The sequence below is a fragment of the Chionomys nivalis genome, chromosome 8, assembly GCF_950005125.1.
Source record: "Chionomys nivalis chromosome 8, mChiNiv1.1, whole genome shotgun sequence".
Lineage (NCBI taxonomy): Eukaryota > Metazoa > Chordata > Mammalia > Rodentia > Cricetidae > Chionomys > Chionomys nivalis.
Genome location: NC_080093.1, coordinates 33,725,533 through 33,742,496, shown reverse-complemented (window position 1 = coordinate 33,742,496; position 16,964 = coordinate 33,725,533). Strand labels below are relative to the sequence as shown.

Genomic DNA, 16,964 nt, shown 5'->3' with positions numbered 1-16,964 from the left:
CACTGGTAATTTTACACTCCGCCAGACTATCCTGCAAATCCATTTCCTTAAGTGCAACTAGGGGGCCAGAAAGACCATGAAAATATAACGTTGCTAGATGGTGTTTTTCCACCAGCAACATATGAGACAGCGTTTGTGGTCAAACACTTTGCCAACAGAGCATGTGGTCATATGAATTTTACTAGTCTGATATATAAGAAAACAATGTTTCACTGTTTTCCTATTATAAGTGTGGTTGAACAACACTTTAAATAGCTATTTTCACGTCTCTTGTCTGTTTATCTGTTTCATTTATTTTAAGAGTAGGTGAAATTAGTTATTATTTGGCAATAATGACAATGAGAAGACAGCACGTAAATCTGTGGAATTTGAGCTGAAGTGACAAGATGTGTGACTCTCATAATATTAGAAAATAAGATTGAAAATAAGCATTCTCCAGGCAACTCTGGAAAAGAAGGAGAAAACTACCTTCAAAAGTCAACGGAAGAGATTTTTAAGGTTGGATGCAAAAATGATGAAATACAAAATTTAAAAAAAAAAAACAAAAAAACAAAGTCCTGGCCAAAGCAGACTAAAGGAATTATTGAGAGTAAAAGGAGAAATTCCTAAATGAAAACATGAAACAAGGCCTTTTTAAAAGATGAAATCTCTGGAAGGCCTAAGTGCTGCTTCTCAGTGAGGATCAAGGTGAACAGGGTTTGAAGACATCTCGCAGAAAACAGAGGTCCAGGCAGACTCATCGAGAATGAAGAGTAATGGCATCAATGCAGAGCTGAGCATTGAATATGGGAAACCATGAGAAAACACTACACAGACCAGCATACAACCACGTATATATCTACATACCACACCGTGTGTACTATGCGTGTGTATAGCTCAACTGTAAAACTGGCAGACAATACATGGGATATTTCTAGAAAATTGTTAATTATGAAATTTGATTTAGAAAGAGCAAAGCTTTAAATTTACTAGAAGAATTTGAAGAACTGTTAAAAAAAAAAAGCTAACCAAAAAACCTGCAGTCCAAGATGAGTGTTTCAGGGCGAGCTGGGACAGAAGACCTGCCTAGCCCCTGAGGACCACACAATTTAGAAGATTAACTCAGCTACAACTTTAATATTATTTACTTTTATGTGTATGTGTGGTTTGCCTCCATGCATCATGTCTGTGGAGCAAACAAGATGAGAAACTTGTTTTAGAAAGAACTTACCTTCCAATGTAGTCTCCACAAACCAGAACAGATGTGATTTCTCCAGATCTCTGGGAAAGGGAAAAGAGTCCATATCCCATGGCTACCCCAGAACAAGACAGGAACCTCACCCCATGGCAAAACCTCACAAGTTTATATCCAATGGCACCACGGCTGGGGACTTGTAAATATGACATCTCTGTCCACAGACATGACAAGATCCAAGCATGACCAAACTTGACAGTATCAGGAGCAGGAATGATCACCTGGGTTTTCAAAAATTGTTTAAAGATGGAATCTATACTGATTAGCAAGGGGCTTGACTTGCAACCTCAAAAGCTCAGTGTTGTGGGCCCACATCTCAGGGGTCCCATCCAGTTGCAGACCTGCTTGGTGACCTACTGGTCACAGTGGGCAAGTGAGGGGCTGCCTTCTTCCCCTGCCAGGAATTCCTTGACTTGCTCTTTGTCCTTTGCCGGTGTCTCAAAACCTCCCTTCCGGTCAATCTTCTGAGTGGGGGAGGGAAGAGGGGGCGGCAGAGGAAAAGGTTTAAAAGCAAAGAAAACAAGAAGGAGGAGGAAGTGACCAGCGCTCAGTGAACCCTCAAGTGTGAAAGGTTAATCCGGAAAGCACTTAGTAATCACCACCATGGGTCAGACTGGGTGGCATCTCCTGTTGCCCACACGCTGCCCCCCTCCACCTCCCGCAGAGGCTGGCTTCCTGAGCCCAGGTGACCTTCTGAAATCCGCACCTCTGCCTCCGTGCCTGGCATCAGGCCCTTCCTGTGCCACCGCCTCCACCAGCCTCGAGATGCTTCTGAGTTACCCCCAGCCTGTTTATGCACCCTAGAGACAGAAGCTTGGGTGCAGAGGACTGTGCCGTGTCTTCGGGCCCTGTCTGTGTGTACTGCAGCCAATTTCCGGTGTATTCTAATGTGAACCCAGAGGCCGGACAGCGCCTGGAACTCAGCGGCACACAATGTTCAGAACAGTGCTCATGGGTCTGTCCTGCCCAAGGGAACAGTGTTGAAAGTCATTTACGTCTTAAGACGTTTGGCTGATGGCCAAATAACATGTTACTGTTGTTAGGTCCAAATGAAACACCGATTCCCCAAACTCCAAAAGGCAGTTCAGATATCCAGAAATGAGCTCAGCTTGGACCATAGGAAGATTTCTGGGGGTTAGATAAAAGCCAGCATCCCTCAGGAGCTTGTGAAGCCTAAGCCGGTTCCTCTCCACCAAAAGGAGCCAAGTCCCTTATCAGTGGCAAAGGACTAATGACTACCTGTGGTATGATTAGCTTGCCAAAGGACATGCTGGCCTTCAGGCTCCCTCAGGGTCACAGGTGCCTGCTATACATTTCAGAGTCCATGCTAGTTAGGCTCCTCCCTTATCCCCTCCTCCTCTGCCCTAAACTGCCCCCATCTTCTTATGACCCCCCCACCCCATTTTTAGATATGTATTTTCTCTTTGTCTCTCTTGTTCTGCTTCTCTCATGGCCAGGCCCAGTCTGCTGGCCATGGTCAGTCTACACCTTTATCTCTGTGCTCTGACCTCTTCCAGATGCCTCTGGCTGTTCTATCTCTCATATCTACAATTAAAACCTTCCCTTTAACCACACACAGTCAGACACCAAATTCTCAGCACAAAGGAGATTTTATTACCCTTGGGAGAGGGGGACTGCCTCTGGGTCAGGGTGCTGTTTCTGGGTCAGGGGGCTGTCTCTGGGCCGAGTGGGGGAGGCTGTCTCTGGGCCAGGGGGCTTCTTCTGGATCAGGCAAAGACAGCAGCAGTTGTCAATGCAGAAGTGGTTATTAAGGAGAAAGAGAGAAGTCTATGCTGGGGTGAGTCAGTAAGTCCTGACTGGCCCTGTTAGCCAGTGTAGCCAAATTTTGATTGCTTTTCTGTTTGGTGTTTTGGTAGCTGGACGAGTTTTAGTTAGGCATAAGGTAATGGCCAAAGGAACCAGACCTTGGTGGCTAGCTTTAAGAATGTAATCTAACAGTTTAGCAAGGCAGAGCAAGGGGCCTTGATGCCCCAGCTCTCATCAAATTCCTAGAGTACTCTGTACCCAGACACAGACTTTTCTTTTATATACATTTTCTATGAAGGAACTGGCCTTTCCTTTCCCTGGTGCTTTCTGGATTTTGTCGTATTTCATTGAAATTACACCACTACCGCTTCTACCACTACCAATACAACCAGACACTGTTCAGGAATGACAGGAGCCATCCCTGAAGAGGAAGAAACCTGTCTGGAAAACCATGTCTTTGTTGGCACTGAAGGAGGGCGGGTAGGAAGGTGCTCATTTGCTCCTGTGTCCCTGTCATCCCAGAGACTGAGCCCGATCTGTCACCCTCCACAGTTGAGTTCCCATGTTTATACAACCCAAACAAGCCTAGTTCCATGATGACCAGTGCTCATCATGAGTGCTCCCCCTTCCTTACCTGACATTTAGTATTCGCCCCAGAATCCTACCGTCAGTCTGAACTTGGGACCTAACCTTTAGAGACAACCTCAGTCAGGAACCCTGGGGTTTCTCGTGGCTTTAGGGACCATCAGTGATGATGATGATGATGATGGTGAGGAAGAACACAGCCCACTGTAGCAGGGTGCTGTGGACCAGGTCCTGTGATGAACATAGCACTCACTACTCTGACTTCTTGAGTCCGTATGTGACTGGTTTAGTTCTCTTTTGCTACCTTCAAATATGTCACAAAAATGTAGCAACTTAAAGCAGAGCATGTTTATAAGGCCGTAGCTTGTGTGACTCAGGTTTGGAAGCTGTAACTTCAACGGCTCCTGTTCTCCAGGGTTGCGTAGGCAGAGTACTGCTTGAATGCCTTCTCCCAGGAACGTTTGCGAAAGGACTTGCAAACATTGGATGCTCACTCTGTATGCTCGGACCGGAGTGTCCTTCTGCCTGGTTGATGAGCTAAGGGCCATTAGTGAAGGGTTTGTCAATGACTGTTGACCAAGAAGGTGCTCTAAGTTCTTTGCCAGATGCTAGTATGGCAACCTCATGCTTCAGAGTTAATAATCTACTAGCAGGATGGATGATTCCCTTCTTTTTAACCTAATCATGGAAACAGCTACCATCTCTGCCTTATTCTACTCTCTAGAATCAAGTCACCAGGTCCAAGCTCACACTCAAATGGAAGGGATAACTTATACAGCAGACAGGAGTCATCAGTGACCATCATAGCAACCTGAACACCGACTGCAGAAAGAGGAAGTCAAAGGCTAGACTGCAAAGACGATTCCAGGCATAGAAGATGGACGTAGTTCAAGGTTAGAACTGAAGCTGACATATGTCGGGGTCAGCGGGTAGAGAACAAAGCGCCTGCCATTGTGTTTGATCTGCAGCATCTTCCTGTCTCCCCTAGCCCTAACACAAAGGCGGAACTAAGGAAATGGTGGGTACGAGGGGAAAGGATATTAGTAGAAATACCACGACGCTGCATAGATAAACACTGTCCCATTGGAAAAGCAGATGACAACAGAGAAGTGTAGAAAAAGCATCCAGGCAAAAGCGATTCGGAAGCCCTGGTGGGAAGAAGTCTTTTGGCCTGGATGTGCCAAGGTATCAACAAAGGTATCAAAGGTAGGAAGTAAGGCGTGAAGTGGATCTAGAATAAGGGGTTTGCAACCAGTCTCACAATAGGAACAAAGCAGACTTCAGGTAGAGTACATACGGTAGCTCCGAGAATACTTCGAAGGCAATATTAAACAGAGCCAAGCTGTAGGGGAGAGGGTGAGGAACATTGGCAGCATCTGCAAAGATAACTTTTACTTGACATATCTTAGGGGGAAGGCTTCGGATATTTCAGGGCCTTTAATCTGCTAGTGTGCCATGGGAAGCTGTGTGGGGGACAGAGGGGAAAGAATGTTGTAGGAGACTTTCCTGACATGAACTTTCTTGGTAGTCATGATGGCTACAACATGCTGCAACCTTGTAGGGAAAGCTCTTAGATCCAAGGCCTGTGGATCCTTGTTGAGAGCGGGAAGAGACTTGGGTGAAAAATTTACCTTGAACCAGGAATGGTGGCCTGCGCTCAAGTTGTATAGAATAAATGCTAACGATGGGATGGTTACATCTGCACCCCAACAATGGGAAGGATTCCAAAGTAGAATTTAAACAGCAGTTGGCTCCCCATCCTCTCTTACAGCCATCCCCACGTGCCCCCACATAGTCCCTTCTCCAGAATGTTCCTTTCCTAGAATTCTCTCTTGTCAACAGAAGGATCACTCCTTGGCCTGCTCCTAGGGAATTTCCCAATATCAGAGTCCTGGGCAATGAAGGGCAGAGTCACTGAGGTAGCAAGACAAAGGCACCCAGAGTCCCAGAGAATTGTCTTCTTAGTACAGAAAGAGAAAATGAAATCAGGAGAGGATTCCTTGCCAGCCAACAAAAGCAATAGTTTCCAGAGAGATGTTAACTTCTGCAGCTTTTGGCGGGGAATCCCCTACAGTGAGGGTTGAGAGACCAGTGTGCCTTTGTAATCCAAACTTTAGGGCCTCTCCTCTAGCACCTGGGAGTAGCTGAGCTCTTACCCACGCACCAGGAGCAAACTGGCTACGTGCACCCTCCCCTTCCTGGAGGACACCGTGTGTTGTTTCCAGGTTCCCCCTGGAGGATATTACAATAACTTTCAGTGGTTAATGAATAGCTTCCTGGTGCCTGCTTCACTTAATTGTTCAAAGGCCATTTATTCCTGTGTATAAGACTGCGACCTAGCTAATGAGTATACTTCCCTGAGAAAGCCTGGAAGCAGAGGAGTGGCAGGGTCAGACGGGCTCTGGAGAAGCAGAGATGCAGAACAGGACAAGTCTAATCCTCTGTGCCCTCACCCTCCTCGCAGGCTTTCTGATGATCTGCTTGGGGGGCTACTTCATTTCCAACTCTGTCATCCACTCTCAGAGGAATCTGGTCATGGCCTACGTGCTTCTGCCTATGGGGTTTGTGATCCTCCTGAGTGGAATTTTCTGGGCCACTTACCGCCAAGCAAATGAAAACAAAGAGATGTTCAACCAAGTGCTGAGACAGCACCTTGCATCCCAGGATCTGCCCCTGGCCACAGTCGACAGGTATGTACTGAGCACCTGAGGGCATGAGAAGGGCTGAGATGAGCTACAATGTGGGAGGGAAGTGGAGTGATTGCACAGCGGATCCACGCTGTGTAGAAGCACAGTGTAGAAGAAGGAGGCTGCTATTGGGGAAACCAATGAGGCAAGGGGGAATTTTCTTAGGGTAAGATCCTCACACCCCTAGTAAAAACTCACATACAGCAAGCATATTAAGGGGCACCACTCCTAAATTCTTCTTACATTTGGGAGATGATTCTAGTGAAAGGCAGATGATGACTAGGTGGTCCCTATAACCTGGTTACTGAGTTATAAAGAAAGTTCCAGACTAAATTCCCCCCACGATAAGTGAGCAAGCAGACATCAAGTCAGTTATCAACTCCTGTGACTAAGGGAAATTCTAGGTGTTCTAGGTCCTTTTCAGTGTTCTGCTGTCACCTTGCGTGAAGGATGCATTCCAAGCAAGATGATAACACGTCCATCAATGATGGAAAACCAAATGACAGCATGAACACATACACATTACAATATTAATTGATCTTAAGAGGGAACAAAATAATTGATACATGCCTTAGGTGACTACACACTGAAAATATTATGCCAAGTGATCCCCATTCGTCAGAACAGACAACCACTGGACCATTCCACTCGCACCAAGAAGCAACCACAGAGAGGACATAGGACAGTGGTTCCTGGACCTGAAGTGCACGTGTCAGGGGAAGTGAAGAGTCGCTATTTGACGAATATGGGGTTGTAGTTTGGAGAGATACAAAAGTTCAAGAGATGCTTTGCAGCGATATAAGATCACTAAATACCACTAACAACTTTACAAGTAATACACGCTAAGTTATTTGTATTTTACCAAAACAGAAAAGTCAAGGATTTGGGTAACCTTGTGGTCAGTTAATTTAGCACCGATCCTCTGATTCCTGTCCAAACACAAGAACATCATTCTTAAGGTATAGGAAGTAAGAATCCATACGTCCTTTTGTGCTCTTCATGCAAGAGTAGGAAGTCCATAAAATTCTTCGTTATCCCACACCCATTGGAGTCCTCTCGCCATGGCTGTGCATTGTTGATATCCATCACGCTACTCACACATGTTCCCAAGGTTAATCAGACTAACCAGGAAGAAGATCTTTGAGTTTAATAAAAAATTAAGATAGCAGGAGCGATTTAGTAGGTGTTTCTGGAGTGATCGAGTGTGTGCTCTTTTATTTTGATGTGTGTGTGTGTGTGTGTGTTTGCGTGTGCGTGTGTATCTACCTCTACAATGTGAATTTCTGTTAATAGTAACTGTGTGCCTTCAGGATGCACCTGAAATTTACCAACACAGCCATATGTATTCTCTTGTCTGGAGTATTCAAAAGTAAATAATGACCATCTTGACACCCCTATCTCACTGTTCCTTCCTGCTGCATCCTGAGATGCTCAGGTCACAGAGTTAAACAGGGAAAAAAATCTCTATCTTAAAAATCTGCACTCCAAATAGCAGAGGTATCCAAGCGAATGTCCCTCCGGTGTTGGAATTCATGGCAGCTATCCTCCTGGAGTCTCTCACATGGTTCCAGAGAAGGACTCACCTTTCTGTCCCCATGACTCAGCCTTAGCTATCCCCAGGGAAGGTCGAGACTTATGCTCGTACAGTAGACAGCTCCTTCAGCGATTTGGCCTTAGGCCTTGTGACATTTGGAAAGGAGCAGTGGCTCCAAATGGCAGACCTTGTAGACCTTGTTCTGTTTTGGTTACTCACCATAAACACTCCACTGGGCACCGGGTAGATTACCTCTATAAATACACAACTCATGCGTGCTTGCCCTGGCTCTCTTCCGCTCACCCCACCTCCACCTTCATTCATGACAGAGGAGCCAGAAGCGTTTAGTAATTGCTTAGATGGGCAAGATGATGAACAGGTCCATCAACTGGGGTGAATGACCTTAACCATGGGCAGGCCAGCCTAGCAATGCTGCAGCTGAGCGCCTCCCAAAGCTCTAAGCTGAAGCCTCTTGAGGCCTGAGCATGTTTCCTGTGTTTCCTCTGAAACCAGCTGCCCAGGACTTGATCATGTGTCAGGAGAGAGTGGTGGCATCTCTCAGGTCAGGGACCTGCATGGAGTTGGTTTCCCTTCTTATTTTGTTGCTTGTGAGGGTCAGAGACCTTGAGAGCAAGGGAGTGGAGGACGAGGTGTGTTAAGGATTGAGTACTGGCTAAAGAGAGGTTCGTGGTCAAAGTCTCCATGTTACCTAGGGACGCGCGCTGATAAGAACAGCGCACTGCATGGCTGCTTCCTAGACTCTTTGGGCAAACAAGGAAGAATAGCTTGGCATACCTGTTTCGAACAGGTGGACTGCTATGACTGGAAGGGATCAATTCCACAGGAAGGGTGTGCAGTTTTTAGAAACTGGAAGTGTCAGAAAAGTACATCTGTTTCAAACTCAGTGTTTCCTAGCAGTTAAGCTTCACACGATGTGAGCTGAGAGGCAGACATATGCTTCTTCACTGCCGAGACCTAAATAACACATGCATCTCTGTGGCATTTCATCTCACAGGCCCGACTTTTATCCCCCGACTTATGAAGAAAGCCTGGATGCTGAGAAACTGGCCTGCCCTGCAAGCAGAGGCCTCCTGGGATTTCCTCCTCCTCTGTATTCAGCAACAAACCTGGACCTTGAAGATGAGGATGACCCACAACCCGAGGCCCCACCACCCTACCAGGAGTGCATGGCAGATGCAGTAGTACCAGCAAAGGCACAGGATGCCGAGGGACCAAGCACAGTGCCAAGGGCAGGGCCTGCTCTCCAGCCCTCTGAACTCACCAGCTGCTGAGGGGACAGGCTGGCTAGGGACCGGGAAGCAGCTCTGCCACCCTGCACTAGAGCAAGGCCACCGTGGGTTCAAGGGACTCACATTCAGCCTCGTCAAGGCAGTACTGGATCCTTGAAGGACATAGCCATCAGCAGGAAGCTGGTGTAGAAAATTCCCACTAAGCCCAACCCAGGTGAACCTTAGACTGAAGAGAAGGTAGAAGGCCAGGCTCCCTTCTGACTCCGTGATCTCAACTCAAGCCTGGAGGGGCCCTTGCTGTGGGTGGGGCTGCAACAGCCCTTCACATACCGTGTCAAAAGAGTCTCAAAGGAAAGGAAGATGCCTGGGAGGCCGCATTGGAGTCACGCACTGACTGTGCTACCTGAGGGACACCGTAGCTCACACATATCATGGGAGGGGCCCTAGGAACCAAGGAACGTCATTTTGTATAGTTTTATTTGAATTATCTATGCTTTCTTTCTGTGTGAAAGGGAAGAGACTGCAGTATTTGCTTTCAAATGGTTCGAACACAAAGTGTGGAGTTATCTCTTAAAGAGGTTCTCATAGAGACACATAGGGGTTCTTACAGCTTCAAGCTGACTAGATAGAATTCTAATTCATGACCCAGGGACTGATGCTAATCCACAACTTATCACAAAGCTCAAGAAGTTTAAGAAATGTTTATAGGCAGTTTTCCAAGATGCCCCCCCTTTCAAATTCAGAATGTCAGAGATTAAAAACTGTAAGGCCATATTTCCATTACCAAGGATGCTTTCTGTGTCTCAAGACAGAGAACTAGACTTCTAGACTTAAAAAACCCAATGGTCCCTCCTTGACTTCAATTTCTTTGGGGGAGTTTTTAAAAATCAGAGAACAGGCGGGGGGGGGGGGGAGGGAATGACAGGACACACAGGCTGGGGCTTTTAAACATGAATGAGGATATCCATCTCCCCGGCCTCATGTTCTTTCTCTACCAAGTAAGGCATCTGGGTCCAGGCTGATATCTAACAGTTATGACACACCCTTCAAGTGAGGTGAGGTGAGTGGGCTAGCCCTCCCACGTATGTTATTAGCCCCCACCCCATCTTTAAGAGGTGGATGCTACAACCATTTCTGTTTTAGGGATGTGTCAACCGAGGCTTTGAGCATTCAGGAAATGTAGTCAATGAAACAGTGGCCTCGAGAAAGGAGAATAACCTGAGGTACACGAGAGGAGTTACTACCTCAGAATTTTGAGCAGGTGGGCTATTTTTTTTTTCTCTTTCTGGGACACAGCTTCGATTTCTTGCTCCATGTCAAAAGTGACCCCAGGAGAAAGCAGTGTTCCAGGTCACTGCTGACCTATCCACCCTTGAAGAAGCCGCTGAGGTGGCTTCTTGGTTAAAATATGCCAGAATGTTTCCTGCCTGTGAAATGGGCCCTCAGAATGCAGTTTTTCTGAATCCTCCAGAGGACAGGCACCATGATGGGCACGGGAGAAGAGCCTTTGGAAACTCACAGGGAATGATGACATCTTTCAAGAAGAGTGTCATCAAGGTGGGACTGGGTGTCCATGGTTTCCACTCCTCCACTGATGCAGAGATAACACATAAGAAACTGTAAAGGCAAAGCCCTGGTCCACGAAGCACACCTCTGTGAATCGCCAAATTCACAAAGTCCTTGACAATGAGGGAACCACTGGTGACTGTTGAGCAGGAAGGTGACCATTTATTGACAACACAGTTTGTCATTCCTTTCTTGTCATCTCTTTCCATCCCTTTACCAAGCAATTTTCCCTACTGGCTGGAATGACAAGCATTATTGGACTTTTACCCAGATCTGCACACAGAATAGTTTTTCTACCACCAGGGGTCAGATGAACCCAGTGTTAAATCTGGTTTGCAAACACTATGTTAGTCTCCGCAAGGCAATAAATTTTGTATTCTAAGTCTTTTTGTAATTTATTTTGTGGGTGTATGTTGTACATGCACGTGTATGTGCCCAAGCGCATGTGTGTGAACACACATGGGGTAGTCGGGGCTGTTGTTACAGATAGGCTGGCTGGCGAGTGAATTTCCAGGGATCTTTCTGGGGTTCCTGGCACAGGTTAGAATTTAAGCTGCTCCTCACGCTTTTATAGCAAGCACGCTAACCCCTGAGCCACCTCTCCAGTACCTTCGACTTTCCTTCCTTCCTCCTTCCTTCCTCATTTCCCCTCTCCCTTCCTCCCTCCCTTCTCTCTCTCCCTTCTTTTTCTTTCTTTCTTCTTCCTTCCTTTGGTCACTTTTTGTATAAGAAAAAGAAATCAGTAGAATACCCTAAGTCATAGTAGCATTTCCACATAGTATCAAGATGAGTTTCTATTCCTACGAACCCAAACACGACTGACACCAGCTCCTGCTTCAGAAAACAACCTGGTGCTTCCTTTTTAAAAAGAATAGTAAAATCAGACATGGTGGGACACACTTGTAATTCAAGCACTTGTGAGGTAGAGGCTGGAGAATCAGTTCAGCATCGGAAGGGAGGGACGGGGAGAAGGAGGGAGGGAAGGAGAGGGAAAAAGGAGGGAGGGAGGCGGGAGGGAGGGAGGGAGGGAGGGAGGGAGGGAGGGAGGGAGGGAGAAAAGAGGAGACAAAAAAGAAAAAAAGAAAAACAAACCAGCACTAAAACATAATCCTTGACATGTTTCTAACACAAGTACTCTAATTCAGGAGTCAAGAACCCAGGTATCACGAAAAACAATCTTTGATTTTCGAGTCTCAGCAACTAAAATCCACCGGGCAACCAAACAAATGTGTCCTGCTGTGTGTAGCCAATGGCACATTATTATTATCCCTGGCAGGATGCAATCAGGGACAACAGTGCTGGCATCTTCCTTCTTTCCCAGGTGTGTGATAAATGAGATGTTGATAGGTTAGGAGCTGTGTGTGGTCCTGTGGATACTGAGGAGGGCATTTGGACTATGAGACAATGGAGAGAGGAAAGTCTCCATGGCAGAGGACCCTCACCATTCTTCCTCACCCCCAGTGTGAATCATAGTGCCTCCCCACCCCTAGTGAACAGTTTCATGTTGTTCAACAAGTTTAAATAATTATCACCAGCAACTAGAAGATCAGAGTGGCAAGGTCAGTATATAGTACATGATGCTGGATCTTTGCATAGCTGAGATGAACTGGCTCTGTCTTGACCCCTCCATGCAAAAACTCACAGGTTTTTATTTGTTTTGTTTTTGTACTGACACATCTGTTTGTCTTTCAAGATTTTGCCATAGTCTGTTGTTTTTGGTGAAGCATCATTCAACCTCACCTACAGGGCACGGCACATGCTAGGTGCTGAAAGAAATGGAAAGAGGAGAGAGAATCATGGATTTGTTACTCCACTGTGGTCTCTCAAGCTCCATGACAACCCCGGTGACTCATACAAGAGTGAGCTGACTATTGCAGGGGCTATTTCTGAGGGTAAAGCTTCCAGCTGGTTGAAGTAGTTGAGCAGGCATTCTGCTAAGCTCTGCTGCCTCCGCTAAGCTCTTACTGTTTGTAACTGTTGATGAGCCAAATGCTGATTTACTACTCATGGGCATGGAGCCATCTTTCTGTCATTATCAGTTCCCACAAATGCTTTGTCATCCTCTGCATCAGTCATACCTCATGGATCTGACCACCAAAACTCCCAGGTCATGATACTATGATTCTTGCCATGATTTAGTGTGGCCAAATCTAGCACAGGGCTGCACCAAGGATGCCTATGGATCTAAGGATTCTTGTATGAAAGCGTTCATGACCTGAAAATATGGTGGACGCATCCTGCAATTTGGACTGGAAAGATCTGATTAATGTTCTCTCTCTAAAGATGGCTACCCTTCCGTGTATGTGTGTACATACATGTGGAAGCCAGGGGTCAATGTCAGGTGTTCTCCACCTTAGTTTCTGAGACACCTGACCACCTGGACTATCTTCCTAACCCCCTCCTGTTTTTTAAAAGCATGATGAAGAAGTTCAAGAGTCTTAGGTGAAACAAAACAACCTTTTGTTTTGGGGGAATGGCTAACACCTGGCAGGCAGGGTATTGAACATCCAGGTGTTCAATACCTTTAATTGCATCCCTGGCATATATGCGCACATATCTCCAAATCCCCTAGATGAATTGAATTAGGCACTGCTTTGGTAAAGAACTACTTCGTGGGGTGTGTGTGTGTGTGTGTATGTGTAGTGGTGGTTTGCCACCTTGCAGAGCATACGTTGCAACAAGGGAACCCCTGAGTTCTAGAAGATCTCCAGAGGGGCCCTAATAGTTACCTCACTATAAAATAGCCTCTTGTATGATTCACTATGTTGATTCCCACAAAATTCTTGTATATCTCGTCACTTACTCTTAATTAAAAAAATATTATCTGTGTGAGTGTGTGGGGGTGGTGCATATGCCAGGCCACACAGGAAGGCCAGAGGACAATTGTGCAATTGTGGAGTCAATCTCTCTTTGAACTCAAGCCGTTCAGTAGCCATGCACAGTACGCATCTTTACCTACACCCCAGTCATGTCACTGACCTTCGGGTCATTTGATCTTAAAGGCTGGTTCTGGCCCTCCATCTTTAACAAGAGGAGTATCATATAGTGAGGTTTGCTAGCTTTCAACCCTCGTCAGAGTAACGCAAGAATTCATATATGCAATCTTGGTTTAAAGCAGAAATAATACCCCAGCAATATAAGCTTGAGAGGGCTTGGACCCAGGCCATGTCCTAGAATCATGGAGAGACCTGCTTTTTGTTAACACAGCTGAGAAAAGATGATGGCCATGGAGATTTTGTTCCACTTGATGCTATATCCTATGTCTGCACAAATTCCAACCATCACCAACCTCTGGCCCTCAAGGTCAGCCTCTTCTATAAGCCCTTGACTATTCTGTTTTGCTGCTTCCATTCAGCTCTGGTAAATTAAACAAACACTAATTCCCAAGACACCCTATTCTTTAGGAGGTGCCCCCTGCTCCCAGTGTCCATTCTGGAGTCAACTATTCTCCACGTGTTCCCACAGCTCATGCTTGCACTTCTAATGGGAGGCAATATCGATGCCTCCCCAGTGACTTGTAAGTGTTGGTCACAGCCAACTCTTTCCAAACAGTAAGTTCCTAAGAGCAGGGGTAACTCCTTCCATCTTCTTGTTACATCTGAAAAAAGAATGTGCCTAGAGTAGCTACTCAACCAGTGTTTGCTCAATGGATGGACGAATGAATGAGCACATGAATTGATGGGTGACTAGACATTGGGCTACTACACATACATAAAAAAAAGGGAACCAGACAGTTGAAGTTGAACAGCTTGAACTTAAAAGTCAGTGATGATTTTAGTTCAGGAATTTGAGGCAAAAGTAGTTGCGTACCCAGCCAGAGCTGACATGCCAAAGGACTTGTCACATTGCGTTGACAATGGCCACAGTGGATGAATGGACGGATGTTATCAGGGACCTTTACTCTAGAGACAGTGAGAATGACAGCTGCTACGAGGCAAACGTTTTCCATTCCTGTTCTATTTTCTATAATTGTTTTTTCATAATTTCAGCTCAAAGCCATCTTCCTACTTTCTGAAATAAAGACTGTAACACTGAAAGAACTAGATGCCATTTTAATTTTTGCTGATTCCCCAAACAAATTTTAAGCCATTCATTTTTTTCTGTCCTAGTTTTAAAAATCCAACCCCCAAATCGTTAGAGTGACCCACAGTCTTCGCTCTGCAAGGCTGATTTATCAGCGCAGGTGACCACTCCTGGAACTGCAAAGTGGCAGGGGGCACCAAGGAGCTGAAACTCAGTCTTTTATGGAGGTTAAAATAATGAAGTTCAGTTTTATTGACTACTAAATGTCCGAGCAAGTTTTTCCACAGAAGCACAGAGAGAAAATGGAAACAAACACCTTTCTGGGAATGTTTCCTTGCTGCACTGACCTTGACGGCAGCAACCGTGCCCGGCTTAACAGCCAAAGGGCACTAGGTCATCTCCACAAAAGCCATGATGAGTGAACCTGCAGTTCCCAAGGAAGCCAAACATAAGCAAACAAATCCCGTGTCTGACTGAGGACTCTGCCCCAGTCCACGTGCCTGCTGGAGCTGCCAGGTCCCCTTTCCTCACAGGCAAAGAAAGCTAGTTGTGACAATCCACCTCTCTGTCTCCTAGGGCCCACAACTCTGCCACTAATTATCTCAGCTCCTCCTGGTCTCCTTCATCCAGCCACTGGGAACAAGATCAGACCGCACAGTGGTACTCTTCCTCGGAGGATTTATACAAACCCACGTACTGGCTTCCATGATACAATCAAGAAAGCTTTTCCCATCATGTTCAATCTTTTCCAGAAAATCCTTCCCCACCTGCACAGGAAATGGCAACATTCAGACAGATGCAGCCAGTTTGGTAGCTAAATTAATACTATATGCAAAATAAGAGAAGAAAACACCCTTTTATATGTCTTGTTGGGGGTGTGCCATTGCGAGTCATAGAAAACTCCCAGAAGATGTGAGGGAGGCAGTGTATAGATGGTGGGAGGCTGGGGGAGAATGGACCATTGGGTGGCTGGTGGGAGAGGCGCGTCCTAGATGTTCCAACCCTTTCACCTTGGTAGATCTGATTAGGAGTGCAAAGTTGAGTCCTCCTCCACATTGGTGAGGTCTTCTGCTTACCCAAAGTCCTTCAAACATAAGAGTCTCTCTCTCTCTCTCTCTCTCTCTCTCTCTCTCTCTCTCTCTCTCTCTCTCTCTCTCTCTCTCTCTCTCTGTCCCTGAATCTTTTCTCACAAGACACCAGAAATACACGGGGGCTGATTAATAGTTTCCTAGTACAGCTATCTCTCTCCAAAGGGGGAGCTCATGGATGTGGTGAATACGGATACCAAACAATAGTGAAGCTTTGACAGACAGCTAAAGACCCTGCTGCATTTGGAGGAACTGAACAAACCAAACCAAGAGGAGTGCTTACCCTCCCTCCCCACCCTCATTTCATCTCACCCCCTCCCCCAACAGCAAAATAGCTTTTGTTTCCCCAAAGTCCTAAGAGGCACAAACAGGAAGCAAGAAGGCACGGTGAAGCGTCTCTCTCTCCTCTCTCATCTCTCGGGGTGCTCTTCTGCCCTGTGCTCAGGTGATGACGGTGGGCCCCCTCCTGCCAGTTCTCTCGTGAATCTGGGAGATTTTCAGCGCGATGGCTATGAGAGGGCTCAACACTGCCTGCAAAAGAGAGGAGGGCAATCATCAGCTGGCAACCGGCTACAGCGAGGGCTTTGGGACGGAATTCTATCTCAGGGCCATGGACTCAGAGTACCTGCCTGCAGGCAGTGACTGGAATGGGCAGGACACAGAAAACTGCTCTGTGAGGTCTCACTCAAGCCTGGAGAAATTAATTCATGGTGGAACAAGCATGAGCCTCCTGCTAAACAAGGCTGTGAATTCGGGAAGGCTAGAATCCAAGGCTATCATAATCCAAGTGGCGGAAATATTAATCTAGGTGCATGTGGGGTAATATATTACTTTAGGGGCTATTTTATATAATTAAACTGTGTAACTTCAATAACGAACAGCCACAAAATGATTTCACTTTGTTCAAATAATTATATTGAAATAATTTCAATTCAATTGCCCTAATAAATAGTAAGATATGAGTACACATATAGACGGGTTTTTCTTTAAAAATGAAATTTGGTATTTTAGAGACAATAGAGAATGGTGATTACTTCATCTGCCAAATTAGATATGCATGAAATATTGTAAAATATCAAAGAGAAATCGAAAAATGAAAAAAAATCTTCAGCTTGCTTCACAATCACACTAGAACTGTAGGATGCAAACTGGCAGTCAAAAGGCTGCTTGGTATACTCTGTCATCTTTTATTATAAAATCAACTCATACTCTCTCAGCTGTCAAATGTAT

The 16,964-nt window shown here is 45.9% G+C and overlaps 2 protein-coding genes across 2 annotated transcripts in view; one reads left to right on the top strand and one right to left on the bottom strand.

The window, feature by feature from the left end:
• Positions 1 to 6,001: 6,001 nt before the first annotated feature.
• On the top strand, positions 6,002 to 9,696 carry Tmem252 (transmembrane protein 252). The gene is made up of 2 exons (XM_057779843.1): positions 6,002 to 6,276; positions 8,823 to 9,696. Exons 1-2 carry the CDS (start codon positions 6,002 to 6,004, stop codon positions 9,097 to 9,099), a joined length of 552 nt encoding a protein of 183 aa, XP_057635826.1. The 3' UTR covers positions 9,100 to 9,696.
• Positions 9,697 to 9,992: 296 nt separating this feature from the next.
• The window catches only part of Pgm5 (phosphoglucomutase 5), a 157,295-nt gene continuing 150,323 nt past the window's right edge, over positions 9,993 to 16,964 (bottom strand). Inside the window, exon 11 of the mRNA XM_057778496.1 lies at positions 9,993 to 16,265. Within this exon, the coding sequence (XP_057634479.1) occupies positions 16,176 to 16,265 (90 nt within the window). The 3' untranslated portion in view covers positions 9,993 to 16,175. The remainder of the gene's footprint in view (positions 16,266 to 16,964) is intronic.

What these genes read in the sequence shown, in the direction of transcription:
- Tmem252 (XM_057779843.1), top strand. Translation starts at nt 6,002, where the DNA reads ATGCAGAACAGGACAAGTCTAATCCTCTGTGCCCTCACCCTCCTCGCA. An exon ending in CCCCTGGCCACAGTCGACAG is followed by an intron (nt 6,277 to 8,822) that starts GTATGTACTGAG and finishes TTCATCTCACAG; the next exon opens with GCCCGACTTTTATCCCCCGA.